Below are 25,857 nucleotides of genomic sequence, written 5' to 3'. Positions count from 1 at the left end.
GGATTCATACCATGGATGGTTGCACGATAAATAACAACTTGATGACACGTTCTTTCTAAGCTATTTCGTGGACCTAGCACAGCAGGCGGCACCATCTGGTAACCCCTACTCCTAGCATCCACAGTTAAAGCCTTGCTGAAAGACAGGCCCGCCCGCCTCACCTCTCTTCCCATAATTCCTTCCTCACTAGTTTCCCAGAAACCTGAGGACTTCACCCAGCCACACGACAAGCCTAGGGAAGTCAACCCGCCCCCTCAGTTATTATTGGCCAGCCACTTTTAGTCCCGCCCCAGTAGCTCAGGCTAAGACATTTGATTAGGCATAAGAATGGTCGGGTGCTGACGTATAGGGGGCGTGGCTTAGGCTTAGCTTTCCACTCACGTACCGCTGCACCATGTACCGCACACTCCGACTCCTTTCTCGCTCGCTTCGCCTCCTGCGGGCCCCGTCGTCCGGTGCTGCAGTCTCAGGGGAAGCAGGCGCCCTGCCGCAGTGTGCCCCGAACGTCGCTCGAATGGTGAGCGAGCATCTCGGGCTGGGCCTCCCCAGGGTGACCTTCATGTCAGCGTGTCCCGGGTGTCCCCGCGGACCGGGCCTGGGCTCAGCGCCCGCACGCTTCCTTACCCTCCGCCCTGGGCGCCGCCTCCAGCCGGATGTGCTGGGGCTGCGGGACGCTGAGGGACGTGCTCCTGTTGGGCAAGATGGGCGTCACGCCTGAGCTTGCAGAGGCCCTCGGCCTTGGACACACAGTGCGTTCATGGGGAGGATGCCGGGTTGCAGGGGAAGAAGGGACGGATTAGGATGCAAGAGTTGCCAGGGTGGATTAGGATACATGGATGCAGGAAGTGCGGGGATGGAGGAGGATACGGGAAAGGGGGCAGCCCTTTCCTTACCCAGGTAGCAGGCCAGCCAGACACAGACAGAGTGCTCCCTAGGCTAGGAACCCCTCAACTCCGGATTATTGGTCCACCAAGCTGCACTCTCGTGCTTTCAGACCCACAAAGTAGGTGAAGCGGTGTGTCTTGAATGGAAAGCCATTCTTCTTACTAATTTGACTATTTAGCGTGTGAGATTGCACATGCTTTCTCTTAAAAAATTTGTCAAACTCTGAAATCCATAGGTAAGGACATATCAACATAAGTCTGAAGCATGGCTGACGAGATTGGATAGGACCAAACTGCAGCCGAATCAGTATTTTGTCGGAAAGACAGCTAAGGAAGTTATAGGGCCAAAGTATGACGTGCTTCATTAAGCCCCTTTTTGTTTAGAGTGTGATAGGATTCGTTAAATGTGAATTGTGTTGTTGGGGAAAAGGCTGAGAAGCGAATGGTGAGGAAGACCATGCTGGGGTTTAGTGTGCCCTTTTCAGTGAGAGGTGAAATCAAATCCTGCTGCAGCTTTCAGGCTGCAGGTTGTCTTTGTGCCTCAGTTTCTACTTGTGAGATTGAGATAATTACAGAGGCACAGCAAGACTGAACTTGGGAAAACCCTACGCAGCACTGTGCTCATTAAATGTACGTTCTCATTAAATGTATGTGCTCTAGTGTAGTTGAAAGGGAAAGGGCCAAGTGGGTTTTGCTGGTTTTTTTTTTTTTTTGTTTGGGTTTTTTTTTTTGTTTGTTTGTTTCTTGTTTGTTTTTGCTTTTGGACTTCAGGAAACTTGAATGGCAGCACTATTCAGAAAGCTACAAAGTCTAGGGCTTGGGGAGATGACTGTAGTGAAAAGTGAAAGACAGAAATTTGATTCTCAGTACCTCTCTCAGGTGGCTGACCCCCACCTGTAACTCCAGCTCTAAAGGATCTGCAACACACACTTACGGCATTGACAGACAGACACACCAACACACAGATGCTTGTACTCATGCACCCACACAATAACACAATTCATGAGAGAAACTACAATGTCCAAGCTGCCAAGAATTCCTGGAACTTTTCTCTGGGGGTTTTAATGCATTTAAAAATCATTTAAAGAAGAGTGTTTCTTCTTGTTTTAAAGTTTGGTTAAGGGAACAGGAAAGTGGAAAATCGATTGGGGCAAAAGTGAAAACGTAGCATTTCCTTGCTCTTAGGGTTGTAATGTCAGAAAATGGAATCAAGATAGTTTTCTTTTTCCATAGTTCCAAGGACATTTCTTGCCCTTTAACCCTCATATCATTCCCAGCAAATCTGTTGATTTTGTTAAAAGTTGTTCTTTAGTGTTGAGAAATCCACAGAACCCTGGAAGCCCAGTGTTACCTGTTACTTAAAAGAACACTGCAGAGTTCACCTGAAGTGCGTCATGTGAACGTGTGATGCATGGTTGACTGCCTTCTTTCTGTTTGGGGATTTGTAAATAAGATGGTGCATTTGTGCTTAGAATTTAGAGGAGGCTGTTACTAAAGATTAAATAATCAGGGCCTGCAGAGATGGCTCAGAGGGTCGAGTCATGTGAGTCCCTGCTGTGTGACTTCTGGAAGGGGGTGGTGGGGCACAGGCCATATAGCAAGGTGGGATTGCAGCAGGTGCTTGAGGTGCTTGTTTATACTGGGTGTGCATCCAGGAAGCAGAGAGAGGGGAATGCTGGCACTCAACTTGCTTTATCTTAATTTTATATTTTATTTTAAAATTAAAATATAGTTGCATAATTTCCCCCTTCCCTTGCCTCCCTCTCAATCCCTCTCATTTACTCACCCTCTTGTTCTATCTCAAACTCATGGCCTCTTTCTATAGTGGTAAGTTAGTTTTTTGTGTGTGTCTTAGTTATTTTTCTGTTGTGCTTAAACACCATGACCAAGGCAACTTACAGAAGGAAATGTTTAGTTTGGAAGCAGAGAGCTCAAACTCAAAATGGCACTAGTCTTTAAGCTCCCCAGTGACACACTTCCTCCAGCAAGACTACACCTCCTGAGCCTCCCTAAACATGGCCATCATCTGGGGACCAAACATTCAAATGCCTGAGAATGAAATTTGGGGGATATCTTGTTCAAACTACCATATATATATAAACATCTAAATGTACAAGTACAACACAGTGTATTGTTGCTCATGAATGTATGATTCCAGGGCTGAGCACTTGGTAGTGGACATCTACTCCAGTGCATAGGATGGTGCCATGCTTTCAGTGATGCTGCACACCGATAAGATAGGACCTCCCCATCCAGTTACTGTAGTCTAGGCGATCCTCACGGGATGGTTCAGAGGCTTGTCTTATTGGTGACTCTAGATCCTGTCTGGTTGACTTTAACCATCACACCTGAGGATAAAGGTAGGAAGTAGCTTTTGGAAGAGTTTATTATACACTGAGTTGTATACTAACTGAGATACTGCAGTGTTTGCTTTTGTTATTGGGTATGTCTTTAATGAACAAGACAGGATGCTTTGAAATGTCTGCTGAGATTGTGATTTTAGCTACAGTTCACTTTTTAGCACTCTAATTTTAAAATGTGGTTATCAGAATCCTAGGATGTGCCTCCATCTCTTTGTCTCTACAATTGTGGGTGTGTTGTATGGACCTATGGTTTCCTGGATGCTAGGTAGATGCTCAGCTATTGAGTTATCCCTCTAATCAGTTAAACTCGATTTGAATTTTCTTTTTTAAGGTTTAAAGCTAAAAATGTGACTAAAAGGAATCTTGTCGAGTATTTTTTTATTCCAAATATTACAGTAGCGAAGCCCATTTAGAAATGATGAAATTTTAGTAATTTTGAACACAACCTGAAACTTAATTTCATAAAGTGCGGGTGAAAGTTGGTCTCCCTTGAGATCCAATGTCCTGGTACTATCTAAAAAAGGTAAGGAAGACAAGAAGGGCGGGGGTTGTTTGGTGCTGTTGTCATTTGCTATTTGTTCTAAAGTATATTTTAACACAAGGGTGCTTTTTAGGATATCTGAAACAGGTTGTAATATTTACTATTTACTTGTGCATCTCACATGTTAAGAGGTCAGCTGTTAGTTTGTAGGGTGGGAAATAAGTTGGTAATGGAAGTGCCTATTCACAGGACAGGGTATCACTCAAGGACTTGGGGGCTGCCTAGGAATTGCTGTCTTTCCTTAGCTTCAGGGAGTGGTAGTAGAAAAGAGCCCACACAGCTTTTGGAGATTGATATACTACAATGTCATCCAGACCATTTACCTTGCTATTTGGGTGATTTGCTGGTTGTTAATCTTTCAGTGTTGCCTCCTGAAATACAAATGAAGCAATGTATAAAATGTATTAAATGCTGCTTCTTACTGGCTGAGGTCAGTCCCTATACATCTATGTGCTCAGGACCTGTGTAGATGACAATTTTACTCTTCATGCATCCTTCAAGTTTTGGTACTGTAAAACTTTTTTGTGACTCTTTCTAGTCTTGGGGGAAAACCATAAATTAACTTTTCCTTATCAGTTGCCTGTGTACTAAAGCAATTACTTAGGGATTAAAAACCTTATGAAACCATCTGGTTATATTTAGTTATAATAATGCAAGGTGCATATTGTTTTGTGTGTGTGTGTGTGTGTGTGTGTGTATAGAGACTTTGTTGTGCAAAGATCAGAGAGTGACATCAGACATCTTTCATTATGTTCCATCATATCTCTTAAGAAAGGATTCACAACAAAAACTACAAGAAAGAATGTCTTCCTGAACCTTCATTTGTGTTAGACTGTCAGGCCATTGGGCCTCAAGGGTCTTCCTGATCTGTTGTCCCAGGGCTGATGTGACAGGCTTTTCTGTGGATGTGGGACATCTGGATTCATGTCCTCTAACTTACCCAGGTCCTCAGCCCTACAACATGCATGCATTAAAGTTCTGAGTGTCACTCTGAAGTCGCCTCAATGAATGTATTGTATAAATATCAAGTTTTTAGTGTTCTGCAGATTTTTGTAGAGTTAAATAAAATACTTCTTGAGGGAGGAAATGATATATTTTAACTAAACCTCCCCCAGTAAAGGTAGAGATCCCTTAATATTTCAGGAATATTCTGCTGAGATTATTCAGGTAACATTTATCATTTACTGTTCAATATTGTATAAGTTTTATATTAAAAATATTTCACCATAAATTTGATGAGCAGTTATTAATTTTTTTTAAATTAGTTTAAGTTAATGCACTTGATAGAATCCCAACTTCTTCAGAAACAGGAGCCTTGGGTCCCTGTTCTTACCTGAGTGATTGTTTACCTTCAAGATGTGGCTCCTAAGTCATAGAAGACTTGCATGCATGTGCTCATGCCCATGTGTCTAGAGGAGCCCCATAGCTTCCCTCAGATTCTGAAATGCTTCCATTGCCCTTGAAGATGGAGAAGAGATGTAGCCCATTTCCTCCCTGCATATCCTCCTAGGTCACAGGTCAGGAAGGCTGACTGTGGAAGGTAACACAGCTGTTAAGTGGTTGTCTGCCTGCCAGTCCGAGCCATTCATGTTTTCACTACTGTCTAAGGCATAGTGACAGTTTCACTAAATTTTAGCATTACTTAAGTAAATTTAAAAATCTCAAAATGTTCTTATACTTTTCAAAAGTTTCCAATAAAATAAAATTTAAATGATATCAGAATTGGTCAAATCTTGATTAGTAATAGGCACACTTTTTTTTTTTTTTGTATTTCAAAGACTTTCTGTCTTAACAGTATGTTAATTACATAAGTTTTCTTAAATACCTGAATTTATGAATATGGATGTCAGTTTTTTTTTAAAAAGAAAACTGAAAATGAGGAATAGAGCAACCAGATGGAATTGTATGTTTTTGTGATACTTTAATTTTTTTTTTCTCCTTACATCTGATCAGATTTTGTTTGCTTTAATCCTGGATTTCTTTCCAAGCTAAAATAATGTCTGATCCCTGTCTTTAGGCAAGCCAAAATTCCTTCCGTATAGAATATGACACCTTCGGTGAACTGAAGGTCCCAACTGATAAATATTATGGCGCCCAGACCGTGAGATCTACAATGAACTTTAAGATTGGAGGTGCGTCGGAACGTATGCCGGTAGGTGGCTTTGTGGAGATGCTGGCTTAGAGCTAGGCTGTAGTCACATGAATCGTATTATTTTATAAATATTTTATAACATTAAAGTTATGAGAAAACTAAGTTTCTCATTCATTAAGATGCCAAGAACCTATTAAAATTTGAGAATGCTATTACTTTCAACCAAGGCTTTGAATACTTTGGATTTTTAGTTATAATTAAATAATTTGCTGATGGGCTGTATTAGTCAGGGTTCTCAAAAGGAATAGAAGTGGTGTGTGTGTGTGTGGGGGGTGTGATTTATTAGACTGACTGACAGGCTATGATCCCAGTAGTCAAACAATAGCTGACTCCCGACTTAAAGGCCAAGGATCTGGTTCTATTCACAGCACTGGATGTCTCAGCAGTCCCAATCTGCTGCTGGCTCTCAGGGAATTCAGGGAGAGTAGCTCAAGTTCAGTCCATGTTGGAATCCTAAGAAGTAGGTTTCATTAGCCAGTGAAGGAACACCTTGACGTCAGGGTAGATAAACTACCAGTAAGAGAGAGCAAAGCAAATGCTTCCTTCTTCCATGTCGTTTTACATGGTCTCACACTAGAAGGTGTGGTACAGATTTAGGGTAGGTCTTCTGATCTCAGATGATCCACCAAGAAAATCTTCCATAGTACTCAGCTCCTTAGGCTTTAGGTGATTCCAGATGCGATCAAGTTGACAACTAAGACCGGCAATTTAAAGGCTTTTTTTTTCTTTTTCGTGAAGGTGGGGGTGTTAGATTTCACAGTTGGCAAACATTTTTAATTCAGTTCTCAAATTCTCTTCTCTTACTCGTCTCTTTCTCCCCTTTCTCCCTTTCTTCTTCTTTATGTAGTCCAGGTTGGCCTCACAATTTTCTCTCCTGGCCTTACCTGTGCTAAGGTTCCTGGTGTACACTGGCCATGGCCAGCTCTTTGTGGGTATTCTGAAGTCAGCTTAGAATGATGAAGCAGCATCTGTAAGGGGAAATGATTGAATACAATTGATTTTAATACATAATGTGTAAAATAAGTACATACCTTACAGTATACATCCATTGAGTACAGTTATTATTGGTATTGTCTTTATGTGAATAGTTCTGTGTGTGTATGTTTTGGTTAAAGATATGTATAAATAAATATATATAATCCTTCAGATTTTGTTCTGTTGATTCATTATACACTTAGATAATTTCCTTTGTTTTCTAAACTTTTGAGGGTTATAGTATTGGTACTATTTTTGTATAAAATAAAATTTAATGCTTATCTAAAATTGCAAATTGAAGGTATTTCTCTGATTAATTTTAGATCCCAGTCATTAAAGCTTTTGGCATCTTGAAGCGAGCTGCTGCTGAAGTAAACCAGGATTATGGCCTTGATCCAAAGATTGCTAGTGCAATAATGAAGGCAGCAGATGAGGTAGGAGGTGATAAGAATATGTACATAACGGCATCAAAGTTCAGAGACTACTGTGACAATAAGCTCTGCCTGCAGGAAGGGGCACAATGAAGTCTCAGGTTAATGAATTTTAGAGTAGGGTAGCAGCATTATTAAGTATGGTGTTCGAAACATCTTGCCATGACATTTCTCAGTAATTTTATATGTTATTAAGTCTCTTCATTGATTAAGGGGCTCAGCAGTTAAGAGCATGGATTGCTCTTCCAGAGGACCCAGGTTCAATTTCCAGCACCCACATGGCAGCTCACAATGGTCTTTAACTCCAGTTTAAAGGGATGTGATACCCTCACACAGACATATGTGAGGCAAAACACCAGTGCACATAAAATACAAATAAATAGATAAATGAAAAAATTAAAAAGATGGTTTGAACTGGTTCTTATGAATAAATGGTTTCTTTTTAAACTAGTTGATTATTTGGTTGTACCTATCTAGAATGTAATCTTAAGCACTGTCTTGAGGAAGTAGTAAGAGGTGAGTTGAAACACTAAGTTTATAGTGTTGCCTTACAGTGTTTAAGATGATGGGAAGGCCAGGCTTTCATCCCAAAAGCTGTGTGTGTAATATACTTACCTTAGTTATGTTGCTAGTAATAGAAATTAGATATTAAAGATTGGCATAGAATAGAGTCTAAGCTTAGAGGAACATTCTTTAAACATCTTAGCATCTTAATTTTAATAAGAAAAAGAAAGTGGATAGAAAATGTGTGTTTCCCTGTGTACCCCCATCCCAGCTTGGGTAGTAGAATCCACAGATGCTCCAGCAGCTTTTGTAAAGTATGTGATACAGCTTGCACACTCCCTGTCACGTGTTTTGTTTCTCGCTTACTCATAATAGCGAGACTGTAAATGCTGTGGAAGAGGTGGGCATCCTCAGTACAACTGCAGTGTGTAAAGGTATCTAAAGGATGTTTTCACCCTGTGATTGCTGAATCTGTGAAGGTGCTGAGGCCTTCATGAACACACACCATTACAGGGCAGAGGGAAGCAGGTGCTAACAAGCAGGTGGAGTAGTATTGGATCTGTGATGGAGTTAAACTTTCCTCTATTCTCAGAGTTCTGTAGGCAGATGACTGGTGACATTCATACACCAGGAAAAGGAGTCAGTTATTCAGGTTAATGGAGCTCTCAAATACATTCTGATTTTCTGTGTCATTTTATAGTGAAGTTAAATATTCATTATTTTAGGAAGCCTACAGTTTAAAAGCTTTCGCGTAAGTTGAGAATTTAAATATCTCACAGGGCCAGTGGGTAAAGGTTCCTGCTACATAAGTACAAAGACCTGTTTGATTTCCAGAACCCATGTAAAGGTGGAAGGAGAGCTCTTAACTCTGCAGAATTGTCCTCTGACTCCCACACACACACTCTGTGGCATACCTGCACTCACAAAATAAAGAATAAATTTCAAAGAGAAATCTGACAGAAGTTGGGGCAGTTTTGGGCAGGCCTTTTCATTTGGCAGTTGGTACTCATTGGATATTTGTACCGTGCTGTAGCTCTTAATAAACTCACATTACCAGGCCCTGATTCATTATCATGCTGGCTGTGGCATAACATCTGTTGGATGTGCCCGCTGAGCAACAGCAATAAATGTGTCTGCAGACATCATACTAGCAGCTTCACAGTCTTCCAGTGCAGGCAGCACAGGGAAACAAGAAAATAGCTTTCATTTTTCCATCTGAAGCCAGTGAGTTGTCATCATTCAGAATATATAGTTTGGTATTTCAAAGTAGCTATAATTAGAAAAAGTGATGCCACAGATATTTAGGATTGTGCCATGGCTGCTTTTAATTGTCTTGAAATCATTAGGAAGCCATTAAGCATATGAAACAACCATCATCTTTAAACTAGTTCTGTAAGCAGAGCTTTACTTCACTATGGTTAAACAGTTACACTAATTCCCAGTATTCCTTATTTTAAAAAGACTTAATGTTTTCTTTCCTGCAGGTAGCTGAAGGTAAACTAAACGATCACTTTCCTCTGGTGGTGTGGCAGACTGGATCGGGAACGCAGACAAACATGAATGTAAATGAAGTCATTAGCAATAGGGCAATTGAAATGTTAGGAGGTGAACTTGGCAGCAAGAACCCTGTGCACCCCAACGATCATGTGAATAAGAGCCAGGTGGGTGCATGCTCTCAGCTCCATCCAGATAGATTGACTCTAACCCTAACCCTAACCGTGAACCCTAACCCTAACATGCTTGTAAGTCAGGTGTGTGCTCTTTTGACAAGGAGAGTTTGTTCACTTTGTGTTCTTTACTAGAGACTTAGGTTTGTTACTTCCAGGAGTCATGGCTGATTTTAAGCTCCCTATAACAATCTGTGTGTGTGTGTGTGTGTGTGTGTGTGTGTGTGTGTGTGTGTGTGTGTGTGTGCGTGTGTGTGTGTGTGTATTTGCTCCATTTATTTAGAACATTTTTTTTTTTTCTTTTTCCAAGACGGGTTTCTCTGTGTAACAGTAGTCCTGGCTGTCCTGGAAGTCACTCTGTAGACCAGGCTGGCTTGGAATTTACTGAGCTTGTCCTGCCTCATGCTGGATTAAAGGCATGAGTCACCACTGCCCTGCTAGAACATGTTTTATTTCAAAATAGATTTATAAAGATAGTTTATTCGTTTACCACCTTCCTGTAATGATGTCTCTTTTATCTGGCTTCAGTGTCTGGAACTAAGAAGTTGCTCTGGGCACAGTACTCTTAAACAGACTTGTTTTAGGATTTCTCCAGTTTCCTGTAGAGTTTTCACTTTGAAGTTTAGGGTTCCCCAAGGGAGGATAGGTTGTGAATATATAGTCTGTAACAGTTTGGTATGTAGATAGAGGCTATGAATTCTTAGGGTTACTGTCTCAGAAGTGAGAGACCCTTCACACTGCAACCTATTGAGTATTTGATGGCAGCCTGACTTGCAACAGTGATGTTATGCTTTATCACTGGTTGTAAGGTGATGCTGCTAGTTGTCATCACCATTACATCATGTTTGTTTCCATGTCATATTTGTCACTATTTGTCCTCATTCCTGGCATTACACTGGAGCATCAGTTTAGAGGACAGGTAGGAGAAATTTGTGGATATGTGTTAGGTTCCCCACAGAAGTTATCAGAGGTACTGTAGTTGCTGTCTATAGAAGCCCCACATTGCGGCACCAATCTGTAGGAGCCCATGCTTGTTTGTACCCCACGTTGAGGGGCCATCTGTAGGAACCTGTCTTTGCGGGACTACAGTCAGATCCAGCCAATTTGCACAGTTTGTACCTGAGAGGGGGTTGTGTACATTGAGAAACAGCAGGTAAAAATACTAAGGAAAAATAAAGAATCAGAATAGAGTCAGGAGGGCAATCCAGTGGATGCTGAACTTGCCAACTTTATTCTTTAACATTCTTATATACCTCAACCAAAAAGGGGAAAATGGCAAAAGACTTCTTTATCATGATACAAGGAACAAACAGACGTTCTTCCTTAATTCTCCAAACATTTAGTAATCATGCTTTAGACTAAATCTGTTATTGTTTAGATAAGATATCCACTTCTTAGACCAAACCTATACTAGCCATGCCTTAAACATTTAGGTCTTATGACTTTAACTTTGGAATAGTAAGGATAGTTTTGAACTTTCTGACATTTAGCCAAGATGAAGGGAAGCCATTTTCATGGACCCCAACAAGATACCCTGAGACTGTGAAAATAACCTCCCCTTAACAAGGAGACAGCACTTGTCAGTGGATCGTACCCATTGACTTCGGTGGTAGTTTTTTGTTTTGGTTTATGGTGTTTTTGAGTTGTCTGCAATGCTGGGAATGGAATCCAAGGCCTCAGCATGCCAGGCAGCTATTTTACCACTCACCCTACTGCTGTGGTGCCTTAATGATTTCCAGTTTTCCTTCTTTTTACATTTATTAATGGGAGTTTTTCTGTCAGGAAGATTTGTTTTCCCACTTTTTTTTTTTTTTAATTTATTCAGTCATATTTAGCACTAAAGTCACAGTGGTTTTCCATTCCTTCAGTTATAACCCTATATTTTGTTATATTGTTAAGATTGAGTATTGGGGCATGCTACTATCTTTTTTTCTCTGAATCCACACCCTTATGTGTTGCCATGATAAGATATCTAAACCCACTGTGAGGTATCCAAGCCCATTATCATGTATTTTCCCTGTTCCAGTCATCTAAACAGTCTGGTTTTTTGTTTATTTGTTTTGGGTTTTTGTTTGTTTGTTTGTTTTGGGTTTTTGTTTGTTTGTTAAGAAACTGGGACCTGGGTGCTGGTCTAATGCATTTTTAAGTATCAAAAGCAAAGCTTTAGCTGGGTGGTGGTGGTGCATTTCTTTAATCCCAGCACTGGCAAGTCAGAGACAGGTGGATCTCTTAAGTTTGAGTCCAGCCTGGTCTACAGAGTGAGTTCTAGGACATCCAAAGTTACTCAGAGAAACCCTGTCTTGAAAATCAAAAAAAGCGGGTGGTAGTGGTGCACGTTTTTAAGCAGAGGCAGAGGCAGGCTGATCTCTGAGTTTGAGGCCAGCCTGGTCCACAGAGTAAGTTCCAGGACATCCAGGTCTCACAGAGAAACCCTGTCTCAAATCTGCAAGGCTTTTATATAGTTCATTTTATAAAGTACTTTTAAAATTTAGTATTATATTTAACTATGATTCATTAAACTTAATTTGTATGGTCTGGTCTGCTTTACAATGGTATAGTAGGATAAAGAAACAGGTGTCATAAGACTGAATGCACATTGCTGGATTTCTGGTTAGATTTAGGTGGTGGGTGTATGAGTGGTCATTGTAGTGTTCACTGAACTGTGTAGGTGCTTTGATGGTTGCCATAAGAAATGTGTGAATAGTGAATGAGGATTTTAAGATTACCTCGTATCTTAAAAGTACAAGGACAGCTGTGTACTGAGTAAACACACCTGGTTGTCAGTTTTACAAGTTCGGAATATTTTTCAGGTCCTTGATAGCCTGGCTTATTTTGACTTTCTACCTCAATATTACTCAAGATTACTAAATAAATGTTTTTATAAAAGAATGGCTGTATTCTAGGACACATTACTACTTTCAGATGTGCTTGTTAACTCCTATGTCTACTGTCCTTTATTAGGGAGTACTTGTAATGTTTAGTGGATTTAGTGTACTTAGTTATAATATGTATTATGTCCAGTACTCTTACATATGAGATAGTCCTGACTCTGTTCCTTATAGGCAGCCAGGTTTTTTATTTCACCAACTGACCTATTACTTGTCCTATCAACACTATTGTCTGTGCTGGGTTTTCAAGTCACCTAGTTGATTTATTTCCTTACCTCTGAGTTAATATCTTCTGTTCTCTTTTGAAAATTCTCCACAGAGCTCGAATGACACCTTTCCCACAGCAATGCATATCGCCGCTGCAGTGGAAGTTCATGAGGTCTTGTTACCAGGACTACAGAAGTTGCACGATGCACTCAGTGCAAAATCCAAAGAGTTTGCACAAATCATCAAAATTGGGCGAACTCACACGCAGGATGCTGTCCCACTTACTCTTGGGCAGGTACAGGAGTTTGACTCATTTTGTTCAGTTTAGGGATTGATACAAGTTGTCTATGTTTTCCCTCAAAATTGCCTTTAAAGTAAAGGCCAAGTTTTATAACTTGATTTTCTGAATTAACCAGTCAGCAATTTTTAATAGTGTCCACATGAGATCTGAGCATGCTGGCAGTGAGCCAGACTCAGCTGGACTGCTGAGTCCAAGTTTTGCTTTGCTTAGACCAGTTGCATGACTGCAGGAAAGTTTTTAGTTTCTCTGTGCCTCAGTTTCCAGGAAAGGTATTGGAAGTGATACTACTTTTTGGGATAGCAGAACTATTTTTATATTTCTGCACCAGCTGCTAAAGGGATATCTAATAATGTGCATTGCAAAGAAACAAAAGGAAATTCATCACAGAGTTTTATCTCAACCCACACTCAGTTTGGGAGGTTGAGTTCATACAGTTTATGTATTAGGAGATAGCTGTCCATTGCCAAATATCAACTGATTGTTGCCATTAATAGTTTCATGAAAACTGAATGAGGGTAGGAACTTGTTTGCTGCCTACTTGGACAGATTCTCAGTTTTTCTATGGCAAATAATGAATAAGGCCTCATTATTTAGTACAATTTTTACAGAAGAAATGAGGAACACTTGAAGGGCTTAGCTAAAAAATGAAGAGATGAAATTGAACCCACTGGATTAAATTGCCTCTTGCCATTTTCTTTACATCATTAGCTCTTAGTTGTAACATGAAAAATAAATGACCCAGAGACTGATATTGGGGTTCAAGCTTCAAACTTCAAAAAAGCAAAGCAGCTGACAACAAGCTTCTTACCTCTACCTCAGGCTGAATAGACTGTTCTGCCTCTACCAGCTCTCACCAAGTCTCAGACTGTAACCTCTTCTCAGCGTGGCTGGAGAATGAATGCCTCTCTGAGACCTTGCTTCTGTCTTATACTTCCCTAATGTTGGGATTAAAGATGTGAGCTATAATTCTGTAATTCTCTTTAAGACTGGTTCTCTCTTGTGTAGATCTGGGTGGCCTTAGACTTACAGAGAGCCATTTATCTCTTAATCCTGAGAATTAAAGGTGTGGGCCACCACCTCCTAGCTTCTGGCTGCTGGGATTAAAGGTGTGTGCCTGGTTTTTCTGGCTTGTGGCTGACTTTGCTTTTCTGAATCCTCATTTAAGCTTTAATAAATCATAAGTCATATAACATTACACTTAGTTCTGTGTATAATTTTATATATGCAATTCAGTCTATTTCTCCTGGTTTCTAAGTTTTACTTGCTTTTCTTTTGGTATGTTGCATGTTGAAAGCCACTAAGTTAAATTTCAGTTTGAGCCATGACTTAGTCTCCTGTAGGAAGGATATCATCACACTATTTATCATGACAGGAATTCTATTTTTTCTGTTTTTACTTTATGAGAAACATGTATATTTGTTTTGATTGGAATTGTCTGAGATTTTGCATCTCTAAGTGCATACTGTTGATATGTGCGTGTCACGTGGGGGTACTGGGAGAGATGGTGAGATAGGAAATGAACAAGAAAAAGTTAATGCTTCATGAATTAGGTCTACCTTTTTTCTTTAGAATATAATGAAACCCTGCCTTAATTAGGAGTTCTATTGTTGTGAACAGACACAATGACCATGGTAGTCTTACAAAAGAAAACATTTAACTGGGTGGCTTACAGTTCAGACGTTTAGTCCATTATCATCATGGCGGGGCAGGCTGCATGCAGGCAGACCTGGTGCTTGAGCAGGAGCTGAAAGTGGAGAAGGAGCTGCATATTGACCCTAAAGCAACAGGTCTGAAACACTAGGCATGGCTTGAGCATATATGAGACCTCAAAGCTCACTTCCCCAGTGACATACCTCCTCCAATAAGGCCACATCTACTATAAAGCCATACCTCTAATAGTAGCACTCCCTATGAGTTTATGGGGGCCAGTTATATTCAAACTACCATAAACTCTAATAAAAATATTCAGTTTTTCAGTACTTTTAGGTAGGAGAAAAGATATAGCTTATTTGAAAATCTTAGTTTGCAGAGATAAGCCCTATTAGAAAATACAAAGGCCATAAAGTTCTTGTTTTTCTTTTGGCTTCTTCAAGACAGGGTTTCTCTGTGTAGCTTTGGAACTTCTCCTGACACTTACTCAGTAGACCAGGCTGGCCTCAAACTCACAGAGATCCACCTGCCTGTGCTGGGATTAAAGGCATGTGCCACCACTGCCTTACCTGGCAGGCATAAAGTTTTTGTCTTTGCATAGTTGTTAATGTTCACAATGCTCAAACCATGATAGATTGATGGTTGTTTTAAAGTGTTGTAGTGTGGGAAGCAGCGTGACATGGTAGCAGAATTATAGTGAGCAGTAAAGCCATGCACTTGTCCCCCTGTGGCCTACTCCACTGTGGCCTGATCCCCGTGGACTGCTCAGGCTGTTGAATGAGTTGCTTCATTCTCAGATCCTAGAGGCTTGTGTTCCCTCTCAGGTTTTCTGCTGAAATTGTATAGAAAACATTTCCCTTTTCTTTTTTCTTTGGAGAATATTCAGTATTGGGAATGGGCTCAGTTCATTGGGTGAATAGCAGGTAGAGCCGTAGTTTAATGTGGTAGAACTATTCTTTTTAAAGGGTTATTTCATGAACTGTTTTGTTGACTAGTAAGACATTAAGTTATAAACAAACTAAGCGATATGTTTTTATTTACATTGCCCTGTCTTGTAGATTTGTATCCCTTCCTCCTGTCTCTAATTCATCATGTGGATGAATTAACATTGAGTAGCATATCATTTAATATTGTGAAGTATATTCTAAAAGCTCCTATTTAATGCCATTCAAGTAAGTGGTGTGCTGTTAGGAAGTTTGTTCTTACTGTGAATTTTCTTTGCAGGAATTCAGTGGTTATGTTCAGCAAGTTCATTATGCAATGGGGAGAATAAAAGCCGCCATGCCAAGAATCTACGAGCTTGCTGCTGGAGGCACTGCTGTGGGGACGGGTTTAAACACCAGGATCGGCTTCGCAGAAAAGGTGGCTGCAAAAGTGGCTGCGCTCACAGGTTAGGACTGCATGAGTTACTGCTCATTTTCTTTATACCAGCTTATGCGTCGTCTTCTGAAATTTAGGAGTAACATGTTCCCATTAAACATGTGTCCATTTTAGAAGTTAACCAAGTTCACTTTATTGGTTTGAAGAGAAAACTGAACCTAAAGAAATGTCTAGAGACCTACAAGACCGACTCCAACTAACAATTTGAGCAACAGTGGAAAGGCTACCATAAATGCCCTTCCCTGATAATGAGATCAACAACTAACTTATCCACCATCATGGAGCCCTCATGTAGTACCTGTTGGAAACAAAAGCAAGCACCCATACCTAAACACTGAGTCAAACTAGATTCAGAGAGAGAGAGAGAGAGGACAAGATCAGGTTGCAGAAACACATAGAGACAGCTGACCTGAACAAGGAGGAGCTAACGGACCACCAGACTGATAGCTGGGAAAACAGCATGTGACTGACCCAGGCCCTCTGAACATGGGTCTCAGCTAGAAGGACTGAGCAGTCTAAAGGGACCTCAGACAGTGGAGCCAGGATGTATTCCTGGTGCACAAAAAGACCTTGCTGACACATCCCCCATGGAGGGATACTCCCTTAACCTAGAGGCAGGAGAGAAGTCCTGCTCCCTACTTCAAATGACTTGACAGATTTACATGATCCCACCTGGATGGCATAGCCCTACATGTGGGGGGGGGGAAGGGAGGGAAGGGTGGTCAGGGTGCATGTGAGGGGGGAGAGAGGGTAACAGGGAGGGAGAAAGGGATCGACATGTAAAATAAAAAAAATAAATTAATTAAAAAATTTTTATAAGGCTTCCATGTAAGAGTTCAAAGGCACGTGATTTACGTGATAGCTTTGCTTGCAGTGTGGTAGAAGTCATTCCTTTCCCTTCAAGGCTATTTTCAAAGAAAATAGGAACAGTTGACTGTTGAGAAACCTACCAAATGGTAACTGCTTAGCTTTTTATATGTTAACACTGTGGTATTTCTTAGCCTTAGCATCTTTAAATGATGTCTTCCCTCTAGTACAGTACTATAATCTGAATAATAACTACTGTTGTTATTGTTAGAACCAGCTTGTCATGTCCAGAAAAAATGATTAAGACACAGATGTTACCAGAAGGTTAGGGCAGTGATAACTATATAATACATACCACAGGCTACTAGGTGAGTTTTTAAAATATTCATTTATTTTTCATATTTATTTATTTATTCTTCCTCTCATCTATCTGTCTACCTATCTATCATCTATTTCTCTATCATCTATTTATTATTTAGATTTTTTTGAGACTGAGTTTCTCTGTGTAATAGTTCTGGCTATCCTGGAACTCATTCTGTAGAGTAGGCTGGCCTACCTGTGCTTCCAGAGTGCAGATATTAAAGGGGTGTAAATTTTAAAAATTTCATAAATGCATGCAGTGTTTCTTAGCCATATTTAGCTCCCATCTCCCAGACCTCCCAGATATGTCTCCCTCCCAACTTCAAGTTACCACCTTGTGTCTCAGCACATATCCTCAAGTTCAATTTCTGCTGTCCATATATCCATGGGTATGGGGTTATTCACTAGACTATGGGCAGCCTACCAGTAGCCATCACCCAAAGAAAGGTGATTCTCTCTTCCTCCAGCAGCCAACACCTGCAGTAACTCCTCAGGTGGGAATGGATTTCTGTAGGAACTTTTCATTGGCCTGACCTTATGAGATGGCTGGTGTTGCTCATGTATTCAGGGTGCACATTGTGCCCAGAGGACAGCATTTCACAGGACTCCTCCCCATCTCCCAGGGCTTCATTCTTCCTGCCTTTTCTTCCGAGATGCCTTTGAACCTTGGCTCAGGGTGGTGTAGATGTGTCTTCTGTGGCTGAGCACATGGTCGCTTGTCCTCTAGCTGAGAGTTTTTTAAATTCATTTTTAATAGAAAGGAACCATGTCACACACACCAGAATCTTTGATTGTAGGATGGATGTGCTGAGACCATAGTTTATCTGTGTTCCCTATTGTTTCAAGTAGAACAGACTGGAGTAGACAAAGAGATTTTAATCCATTACATAGGATCTCAGAGTGTGAATTTCACAGTTCTCATCCTTATGTGAGAATAGTTTGGCCTCCTTCGAAGTGCTTGTTAAACAAGTCATGTTAGGCTCTTTGGGATGTCTTAAAGGAGTATTGACACAGCTTGACCTGAGTATTTTCTTCAAGTGGAAATTTGCATTTATTTATTTATTACTGCTTTCTATATGGTCATAGTAGTGGGACTCAAACTCAGCAAGCATTGTGCTAGGCAAGCTTTGTCACCTAATTGTGCATGCAGCCCTGTGTTCTAATTCCATTTGTGTATACTACACTTTGTTTAACTGACTTAGGTTGGCAGGCATGTTTACTCTTCCCTGCTTACCCTGAGAACCCTTTCCTTCCTGCAGGTTTGCCCTTTGTCACTGCCCCAAATAAGTTTGAAGCTCTGGCTGCTCATGATGCCCTGGTGGAGCTTAGTGGAGCCATGAACACCACTGCCTGCAGCCTGATGAAGATAGCAAATGATATCCGTTTCCTGGGTTCTGGTCCTCGGTCAGGTCTAGGAGAGCTGATCTTGCCTGAAAATGAACCAGGGAGCAGCATCATGCCAGGTGAGTACATAGTTGATAAATTCTGGAGCTGGAATTGACTAGATCCCAGGGACCCGCAACCAAAGAACATGCCTTTCCATTTACTGCCATCCCTAAGGAGATGGGGACACGTGGGGAAGGGGGGGGGGGTACTTGTTCCACAGTGTCCACGTGGATCATTGTAGAACTTTTAGGAGTATCACTTACCAGCCAAGTCAGAAAAATGATGTGAGTTACTGTCATGTTGAGGTTTTCATATTGGAGTCTGTGTGATACTTATATCCTTCAGTCTGAAGCCAAGGGAATGGCAGAGTAAAACAATTAGCCTTAGCTTGGGTTGAATAAATTGTAAGCCCCCTACTAAAGTCCTCGTGTCATGATTTGCCTCAGGTTAAATAGAAGCGACAGGCACTGGACTCTGGGAGGTGAACATAGTTGGACAAACAGACATTTAAGGGAGTAACTAATGAGTTGACTTTCTTTGGAGAAGTATCTTGATACTGGGCTTTACCCATTCAGCATTTTACTTGTGACTTGGGATAGAGATGAGGAACATTGCTCATCATTTAGTAATAGCAAAAGTTGAGGGGGCAGTATGTCATATAACAGAGTCAAGATTCTCAATGACTTCTTGGAGGCCAGTTGAACTGTACTAAAACAGACAAAGTAACTTTGAACAGTTTACAGAAAATACTTTCTCTAGACTTTTACCTATATATGTGTACATAGACCCAAAGATCTTGATTTGTAATACTCTGTGTTGAAAAATGACATACAGATTTAGTTGGTTGCAAATTTAAAATAATTGTTAAAAAGAGAAATGGAGCCAGGTGTGGCAATGCTTGTGGTTAATCCTGGCTCTTAAGAGGCTGAGGCAGGAAGGTTATGAGTTCAAGGCCAACCTGGGCTACAAACAATATTTCAGGCCTAACCGGGCAACTAAAGCAAAAACCCGTTTCCATAATAAAGAGAATATGGAAGAGCTTCACAGACACTGTCTCACACTAGATAGGAGGATCTGTTTTGTGTGGCTTGGATTTGGGCTTCTTAAAAGAGGGTTGCTGAGCTAGAGCCCTGGGAACTTAGTTGGTCAGTAGAGTTCCAGCCTAGCATTGTCCCGAGAGCAGCATGCCCCTCTCTATATGGACCCCTTGTTTTTGGTGTTGCCAGCTCTTTTCTTGACTGCCACCTGATGAGGGATGTCCTTCTGTATATATGTTTCTCTTATTGGTGGATGAAAAAACACTTGATTGGCCAGTAGCCAGGCAGGAAGTATAGGTGGAGCTATGAGATAAGGAGAATTCTAGAGAAGACACAGAGAGATCACAGAGAGAGATGCCATGTAGTTGTTGAGGGAGTAACATGCTGAAGCCTTCTCAAGTAAGATAAGACCATGTAGATTAAGAGAGAGCTAGTCGATTGAAGTCCGAGCCATCGGCCAAACAGTTTTATAATTAATATAAGTCTCTGTGTGTTTATTTGGGGCTAACTGTCTATTGGACCAGGCAGAAAAGAACTTCCATCTACAGCCACCCTATTGGAGGGTGGAGACTGTCTTTCTAATTGTGTATTTTGTGCCTTGTTGTATAAATGCCTACATAGGAAAGAAAGCCATAAAGATAAAAAACCATGGGTAGGTGGAGCTTTTTATTAGTTCTCATTGAGTGATTCTCTGTGGATATGCTTCCCCATTTCTTTGATATTTTTGTATGTGTGTGACATTGAGGGTTGAACCTAGGGCCTCCCTCATGGCAGGCAAGTATTCTATCTTTAATGTATCCTTAAAATTCTTTTATGTATTGAGTCAAGATCTCACTAAGTTGCCTAGTCTGGTAGTCCTTGAACTTGAAATCTTCCTGCTTTAGCCTCCTGAGTGACTAGAATTTCAATCTGTGTCTCAACTTTGTTTCATTTTATGTCTTTATTTAATAATGTTACATTTCTTTGCTTGGTATAAAAACTGTCTTAAGTGATATGAGGAAACCATGAGCCTATTTGATGAGATTCTGCACTGGTTTTCTCAAAGGAAAGGTGAACCCTACTCAATGTGAAGCGATGACCATGGTTGCAGCCCAAGTCATGGGGAATCATGTTGCTGTTACTGTTGGAGGCAGCAATGGACATTTTGAGTTGAATGTTTTTAAACCAATGATGGTAAGCTTTCAGTTTGATTTTTAGCAGCTTTTGGTTGAAGACTAATTGCCAATGCTCTTGTCTTTCCTGAAAATTTCTGCAGCTTCCACATTAGGTAGTTGTGTGGTATCTATAGCAACTAGAAGTCAAGTGCACCGAAATGTTACTGGCATAACCTGAGATAGTGGGATTGAATCTTACTCAGTTCAAGTGATTTGATGGTTTTGTTTTTTGTTTTTTTGTTTTTGTTTTTGTTTTAAGTGGATGAGAGAAATCTGAAAATAAGATGGATTTCTTTTTCCCCTCCCATTGTGGATGCTAATAGCTAGCAATTAGTTCAGTTCTGCTCAGCTTAAAAAGTACACCTTCCTTACAGCCCTGTTTCCTGCTCAGACTGCTGCTTTGTGCCTTCCTCCTTCAGACATGGATGGGAAAGACTGACACATTGTCATGTTCTTTTATGGTTTGATCATTGTGGCCCAGCCTCAGCCCTTTCACATTGCTTGTGTTGTTGTTCTCTGATGTCAGTGACTTTTTCCTTTCAATGGACATCCCCCATTCTCTTTGGATGACATGTTGACTATTTACATTTCTTCAGGACTTTCTCTGTCCCCAACAAGGCTTTCTTTAATTTCCTTTTGCCTTTCCCATGTACCTCAGAAACTGTCCACCAAACTTCTCCTTTTTCCTTCATCATTCCAAATATGGAACAAGATGGTGTCATCCTGTGTGCAAATTGTAGAGCTTCAGGTAGCCAAGCCGTGTCACCATTAAGTCCTTCATTTGTACAGTACTGAATCTAAAATACACCAGTGGCTTGTTTCTTACTGGTTTGTAGTGTAAAATCTAATGGGTAACAGTATGCAAATGATTATTAGTACATTGATTTAAGTTTCACTTTGAATCATAGAATTTTAGTTGTTCACAATAAAACAATAAACATAATGAGGTTTTGTTTTTGGTATGTATATTATGTTGGGATTGGTAAATAAAAGACAGGCCAAAGTGACCTTCAGATCTATATACTATATTCCCAAAGCTGCCTGACATATATAGATGTATAGCAACTGTTTATTGTTAGATTTTTAATCATTTATTATGTCTTAAAAGTAATGTTGTCTTATTCCTTCTTTGTAAAAATGAAGGAAAAAAAAAGTTTGGTAGAGAGTCTTTCCATTGCATAGAGTAAAAACTACTATGTGAGCCTGAGAGACAGGGAAAACATTAGGTCAGGGGTAGACCTAATTGAGGGGAACAAAAAAAGTTTGGCCTTAATTAGAAAATCAAAATGATGTTTAATTTACAGTTAAGTCATTAGAATCAAATTAAGCTTAATGTCTAGCTTCTACTGGAGTCCATTGGTGGAAGTATAGCTTCCAGATATTCCTGGGGTTTTAGACAGAGGTATATATGGGAAGTTTGCTATAAAAAAAATAGGTGTTAAGTACCAGTTGGCTTTATATATCCTAAACATTGTATGACGTTATTTTAAAATGATTATAGAATGTTTGTTCCATTAGGAATAAAACCAGAGAATCCAACATTTAGCAACTGTCTCAGGCCTTTACACCTCTTCACCTCCTTCCCCTGCATGGATGAGTCTTCATCCAGTTCTGCCTGTCCACTTCTTCTGTGTCTAATAGGACCCCTCCTGGATTGTGGATACAGTACCTCACCTGTTTTGCATGTTCACCATGGGTTGTCTTGTGTTAGAATCTACCATGGACTGTCTTGTGTTAGTTATCCACCATGGGCTATCTTATTTTAGTTATACACCATGGGCTATCTTATGTTAGTTATCAACCATGGGCTGTCTTATATTAGTTATTCACCATGGGCTATCTTATATTAGTTATCTACCATGGGCTGTCTTGTGTTCCCCATGGGCTGTCTTGTATTAGTTACTCATTTTGGGCTATCTTGAGTAATCAGTCATTGGTTACCTTGTGTTAGTTATTTGATGTGGGTTCTTGTATTAGTTATCCACCATGGAGTGTCTTGTTATCCACCCTGAGCTATCCTGTGTTAGTCACTCACTCACTGTGGGCTATTTTGTGTTAGTTATTCACCATGGGCTGTCTTGTGTTAATTACTCACACATCTTTTCTATCATTTTTAGATTTGTAACTTTGTGTTCTCAGTGCCTTCCTTTCTCACTCTCCTTGGGTATATACTGCAGAATTTGTTGGAGTGATATATGGTTAATCGATTACATATCCAACAGAGAACATCAAATAATGAATGTTACTGGACAAAAGCAAAACAAAGTAAACTGAGGCTTAGAAATGATTTTTTTTTTTTTCTTCCTTGTTATTTCTCTGACAGATTAAGAATGTGTTACACTCAGCCAGGTTGCTGGGGGATGCTTCAGTATCCTTCACAGAAAACTGTGTGGTGGGGATCCAGGCCAACACAGAAAGGATCAACAAGCTAATGAATGAGTCTTTAATGTTGGTGACAGCTCTTAATCCCCATATAGGTAAGTTTGGAGGATAATACCATTTTGAAAACAGCATTTAAAAGTAAAAACAAACAAACAAACAAAAACCTTAAATTTAAAAATAAAATTGTGTGTGTGTGTCCGTGTCCGTCCATCTATCTGTCCGTCCGTCTGTCCGTCCATCCCTCTGTTTCGTGGGATGCACATGGGTCAGTGAAGAGCTTGCAGGAATGAATTCTCTCCTTGCACCGTGTGTGTCTGTGGGCTAGAACTCAGAGCACCCGTCTTGGCAGAGAGCACCTTTACACACTAAGCTCTCACACTAGCCCTTATCTCATATTAATGGACACAGATGCTGGGTGCTGCTTGCAATTGGAGAGTATTTGGAAGACCCTCTGTTGGTAATGTCACTAGGTGGCACTGCCTGATTACCAACAGTGAATGGATTCATTTGGTTTTTCCTCTTTCTAGATACTATGTAATATTTGATTTTGTTTTATCCAATTCAGATATGGAATGTTACTAATTAAAAAAGAAAAGCTAAATATTTGATACTTATAGGCAAAGGGGAGAAAACTGAATACTCTTTCTGAAATTACCCTTTGTGTAACTGTATACATTGCAGGCTGTGTAAACCAATGCCCATGATGTTTTGTTTTATTTTTGAGGCAGGGGCTTGCTGTATAGCCCAAGCTGAGACTCATGGTTGTCTCCTGGATGCTAGGATTATAGTTTGTTGGGTTGCCTGGGTTCCTTTGTTCAAATACATACCTTTGCTAAAACTTTTCCTTTTTATCCTTCTAATAGCTAAGCAGACGCCAGGGACTGGTACTCTCTGAGTCTGGCTGCTCCTGCCTCAAAAAGAACTTCCCAGCTCTCCCTCTAGAGGCAATTCCAACATCTGCCTGTTAAACATCTATCTATTCCACAGGCCTGCCACATTTAAATGTTAGTGTTGCCTTAGAAAGATAATTAGGGCCAGACATGGTGGCACCTGCCTTTAATCCCAGCACTCAGGAGACAGAGACATGTGATCGCTCTGATTTTTGAGGCCTGCCTGGTCTACATACAGAGCCAATTCTAGGATAGCCAGAGCTGCACAGAGAAATCCTATCTGGTGGTTGCTGGGGGATAATTGTGGGACAGTAAACCCAAATGTGGATTTTTGTACCATGGAACTTTATTTTCAATTTTTTATGTTCGTTTTTGGTTATTGGTCTGTTAAAATGACGTATACTTAAGTCTACTTCTTAAGTATATCAAGGTCAGATTCAATAGAAGACATGACAGTTATTAGCATGGTCACTCTTACATTGTTTTAAAATAGAATATGGTTACCTTCTGTTTTAGAAAATTCTACTAATGTGTGTGTTGTCTTCTCTTCAGGGTATGACAAAGCAGCGAAGATTGCTAAGACTGCACACAAGAATGGCTCAACCTTAAAGGAAACAGCCATTGAACTTGGCTATCTCACTGCAGAGCAGTTCGATGAGTGGGTGAAACCCAAGGATATGCTGGGTCCCAAGTGACTTAAATAAATGTATATTAAAATAAACTTGTATGAAGTCTAAAAACCAAGACTCTGCTTTTAAATGAAAATGAAAACTTAAAAAGGAAACTATATGGGCTTGAGAACTGGCCAGTTGCATGAAGGGTCACAGTAAAATAAATAAGTGCAAAATTATTTCATAAAATAAAGAAGAAAACTAATTTTCATTTTATGCTAAATAATTTATGTAATCAAAACTCTGATATTTGTGCATATGTGTTTGTCACTTCATGAACTTTTTAGAAAAGCCTTATCAGTTTTTAAAGTTGTAGTTTATGGCTGGTAGTGTTTTAATGAAGTTCCCTGATAGTAAAGTACTTGTTATTGATTCACAAATCATGTCTCCAGCCAGCTTGAATTTTTCTGGGCTCAGTTAGTTATAAAGACTGGTATGTTTGGGCCAAGAATTCTTTAATATTTGTTGTTGGAAAAGTAATTATACCACTAATTCCTCCATGGCAGTTTAAAGTTGTTGTTTATATAGAAGCAAGGAGTTATTAAAACTAACCCTAGAAATGTTATGGAAGATGAATTTATTTATTTTTCTGGTGGTGCTGGAGGTGGGACCCAGGTCCTTACACATGCTGGACACACTACCATTGAGTTCTAGCTCTAGTCTTTTACTTTTTTTAACACCTGACCTCATGGATTTACCCAGTTTGCTTGAACTGCCTATGTAGTTCTGGCTGGTGTTGACCTTGAAAACCTCCTTTCTTGGCCTCCTAGGCTAGGATTACAGGACAGACCTCAGCTTGCTGAATTCTAATTTGTTAATGCTTGAATGGACATTACATTTTTTTTCTTCTTTGCTTTTATGTGTCTGGTTGTTTTCTCTGCATGTGTGTCTGTGTATCATGTGCATGCTTCCTTCCCTAGGAGGCCAGAAGGGGGCAGATTCTCTGGGACTGGAGTTACAGATGGTTGTAAGCCACTGTGTAGTGCTGGGAATTGAACCCAGTTCATCTGCAATAGCATCCAGTGCTTTTTATAACCAAGCTATTTTTCCAACCTTAGGAATTTTTATTATAAAAAGCGTCAAAACTTTTTCTTACATAACTCCCGAAACTGTGAGGATGTACTTCTTGGTCCATATGATTGGTGTGTGTTCTATGATCTTTCTCAATGCAGGGGATTCACCCTGGGGCATCAAGGGTGCTAGACAGGCTTTACCCCTGAGATACTT

At 40.2% G+C, this 25,857-nt stretch overlaps 2 protein-coding genes across 2 annotated transcripts in view; one reads left to right on the top strand and one right to left on the bottom strand.

The window, feature by feature from the left end:
- Kmo (kynurenine 3-monooxygenase) overlaps positions 1-60 on the bottom strand; it is a 36,961-nt gene extending 36,901 nt beyond the window's left edge. The window contains exon 1 of the mRNA XM_051186369.1: positions 11-60. Coding sequence (XP_051042326.1) covers positions 11-13 — 3 coding nt within the window. The 5' untranslated portion in view covers positions 14-60. The remainder of the gene's footprint in view (positions 1-10) is intronic.
- A 332-nt stretch (positions 61-392) lies between these two features.
- On the top strand, positions 393-24,703 carry Fh (fumarate hydratase). Its single transcript, XM_051186366.1, has 10 exons — positions 393-517; positions 5,806-5,940; positions 7,239-7,349; positions 9,335-9,511; positions 12,725-12,907; positions 15,788-15,953; positions 18,370-18,573; positions 20,579-20,706; positions 23,011-23,164; positions 24,512-24,703. The coding sequence occupies exons 1-10, from the start codon at positions 395-397 to the stop codon at positions 24,652-24,654; spliced, it is 1,524 nt and encodes a 507-aa protein (XP_051042323.1). The 5' UTR covers positions 393-394; the 3' UTR covers positions 24,655-24,703.
- Positions 24,704-25,857: the final 1,154 nt, after the last annotated feature.

This window comes from Phodopus roborovskii, unplaced genomic scaffold, assembly GCF_943737965.1.
Source record: "Phodopus roborovskii unplaced genomic scaffold, PHOROB, whole genome shotgun sequence".
Lineage (NCBI taxonomy): Eukaryota > Metazoa > Chordata > Mammalia > Rodentia > Cricetidae > Phodopus > Phodopus roborovskii.
The sequence above is the reverse complement of the archived record's forward strand: the minus strand, read 5'-3'. Positions and strand labels throughout refer to the sequence as shown.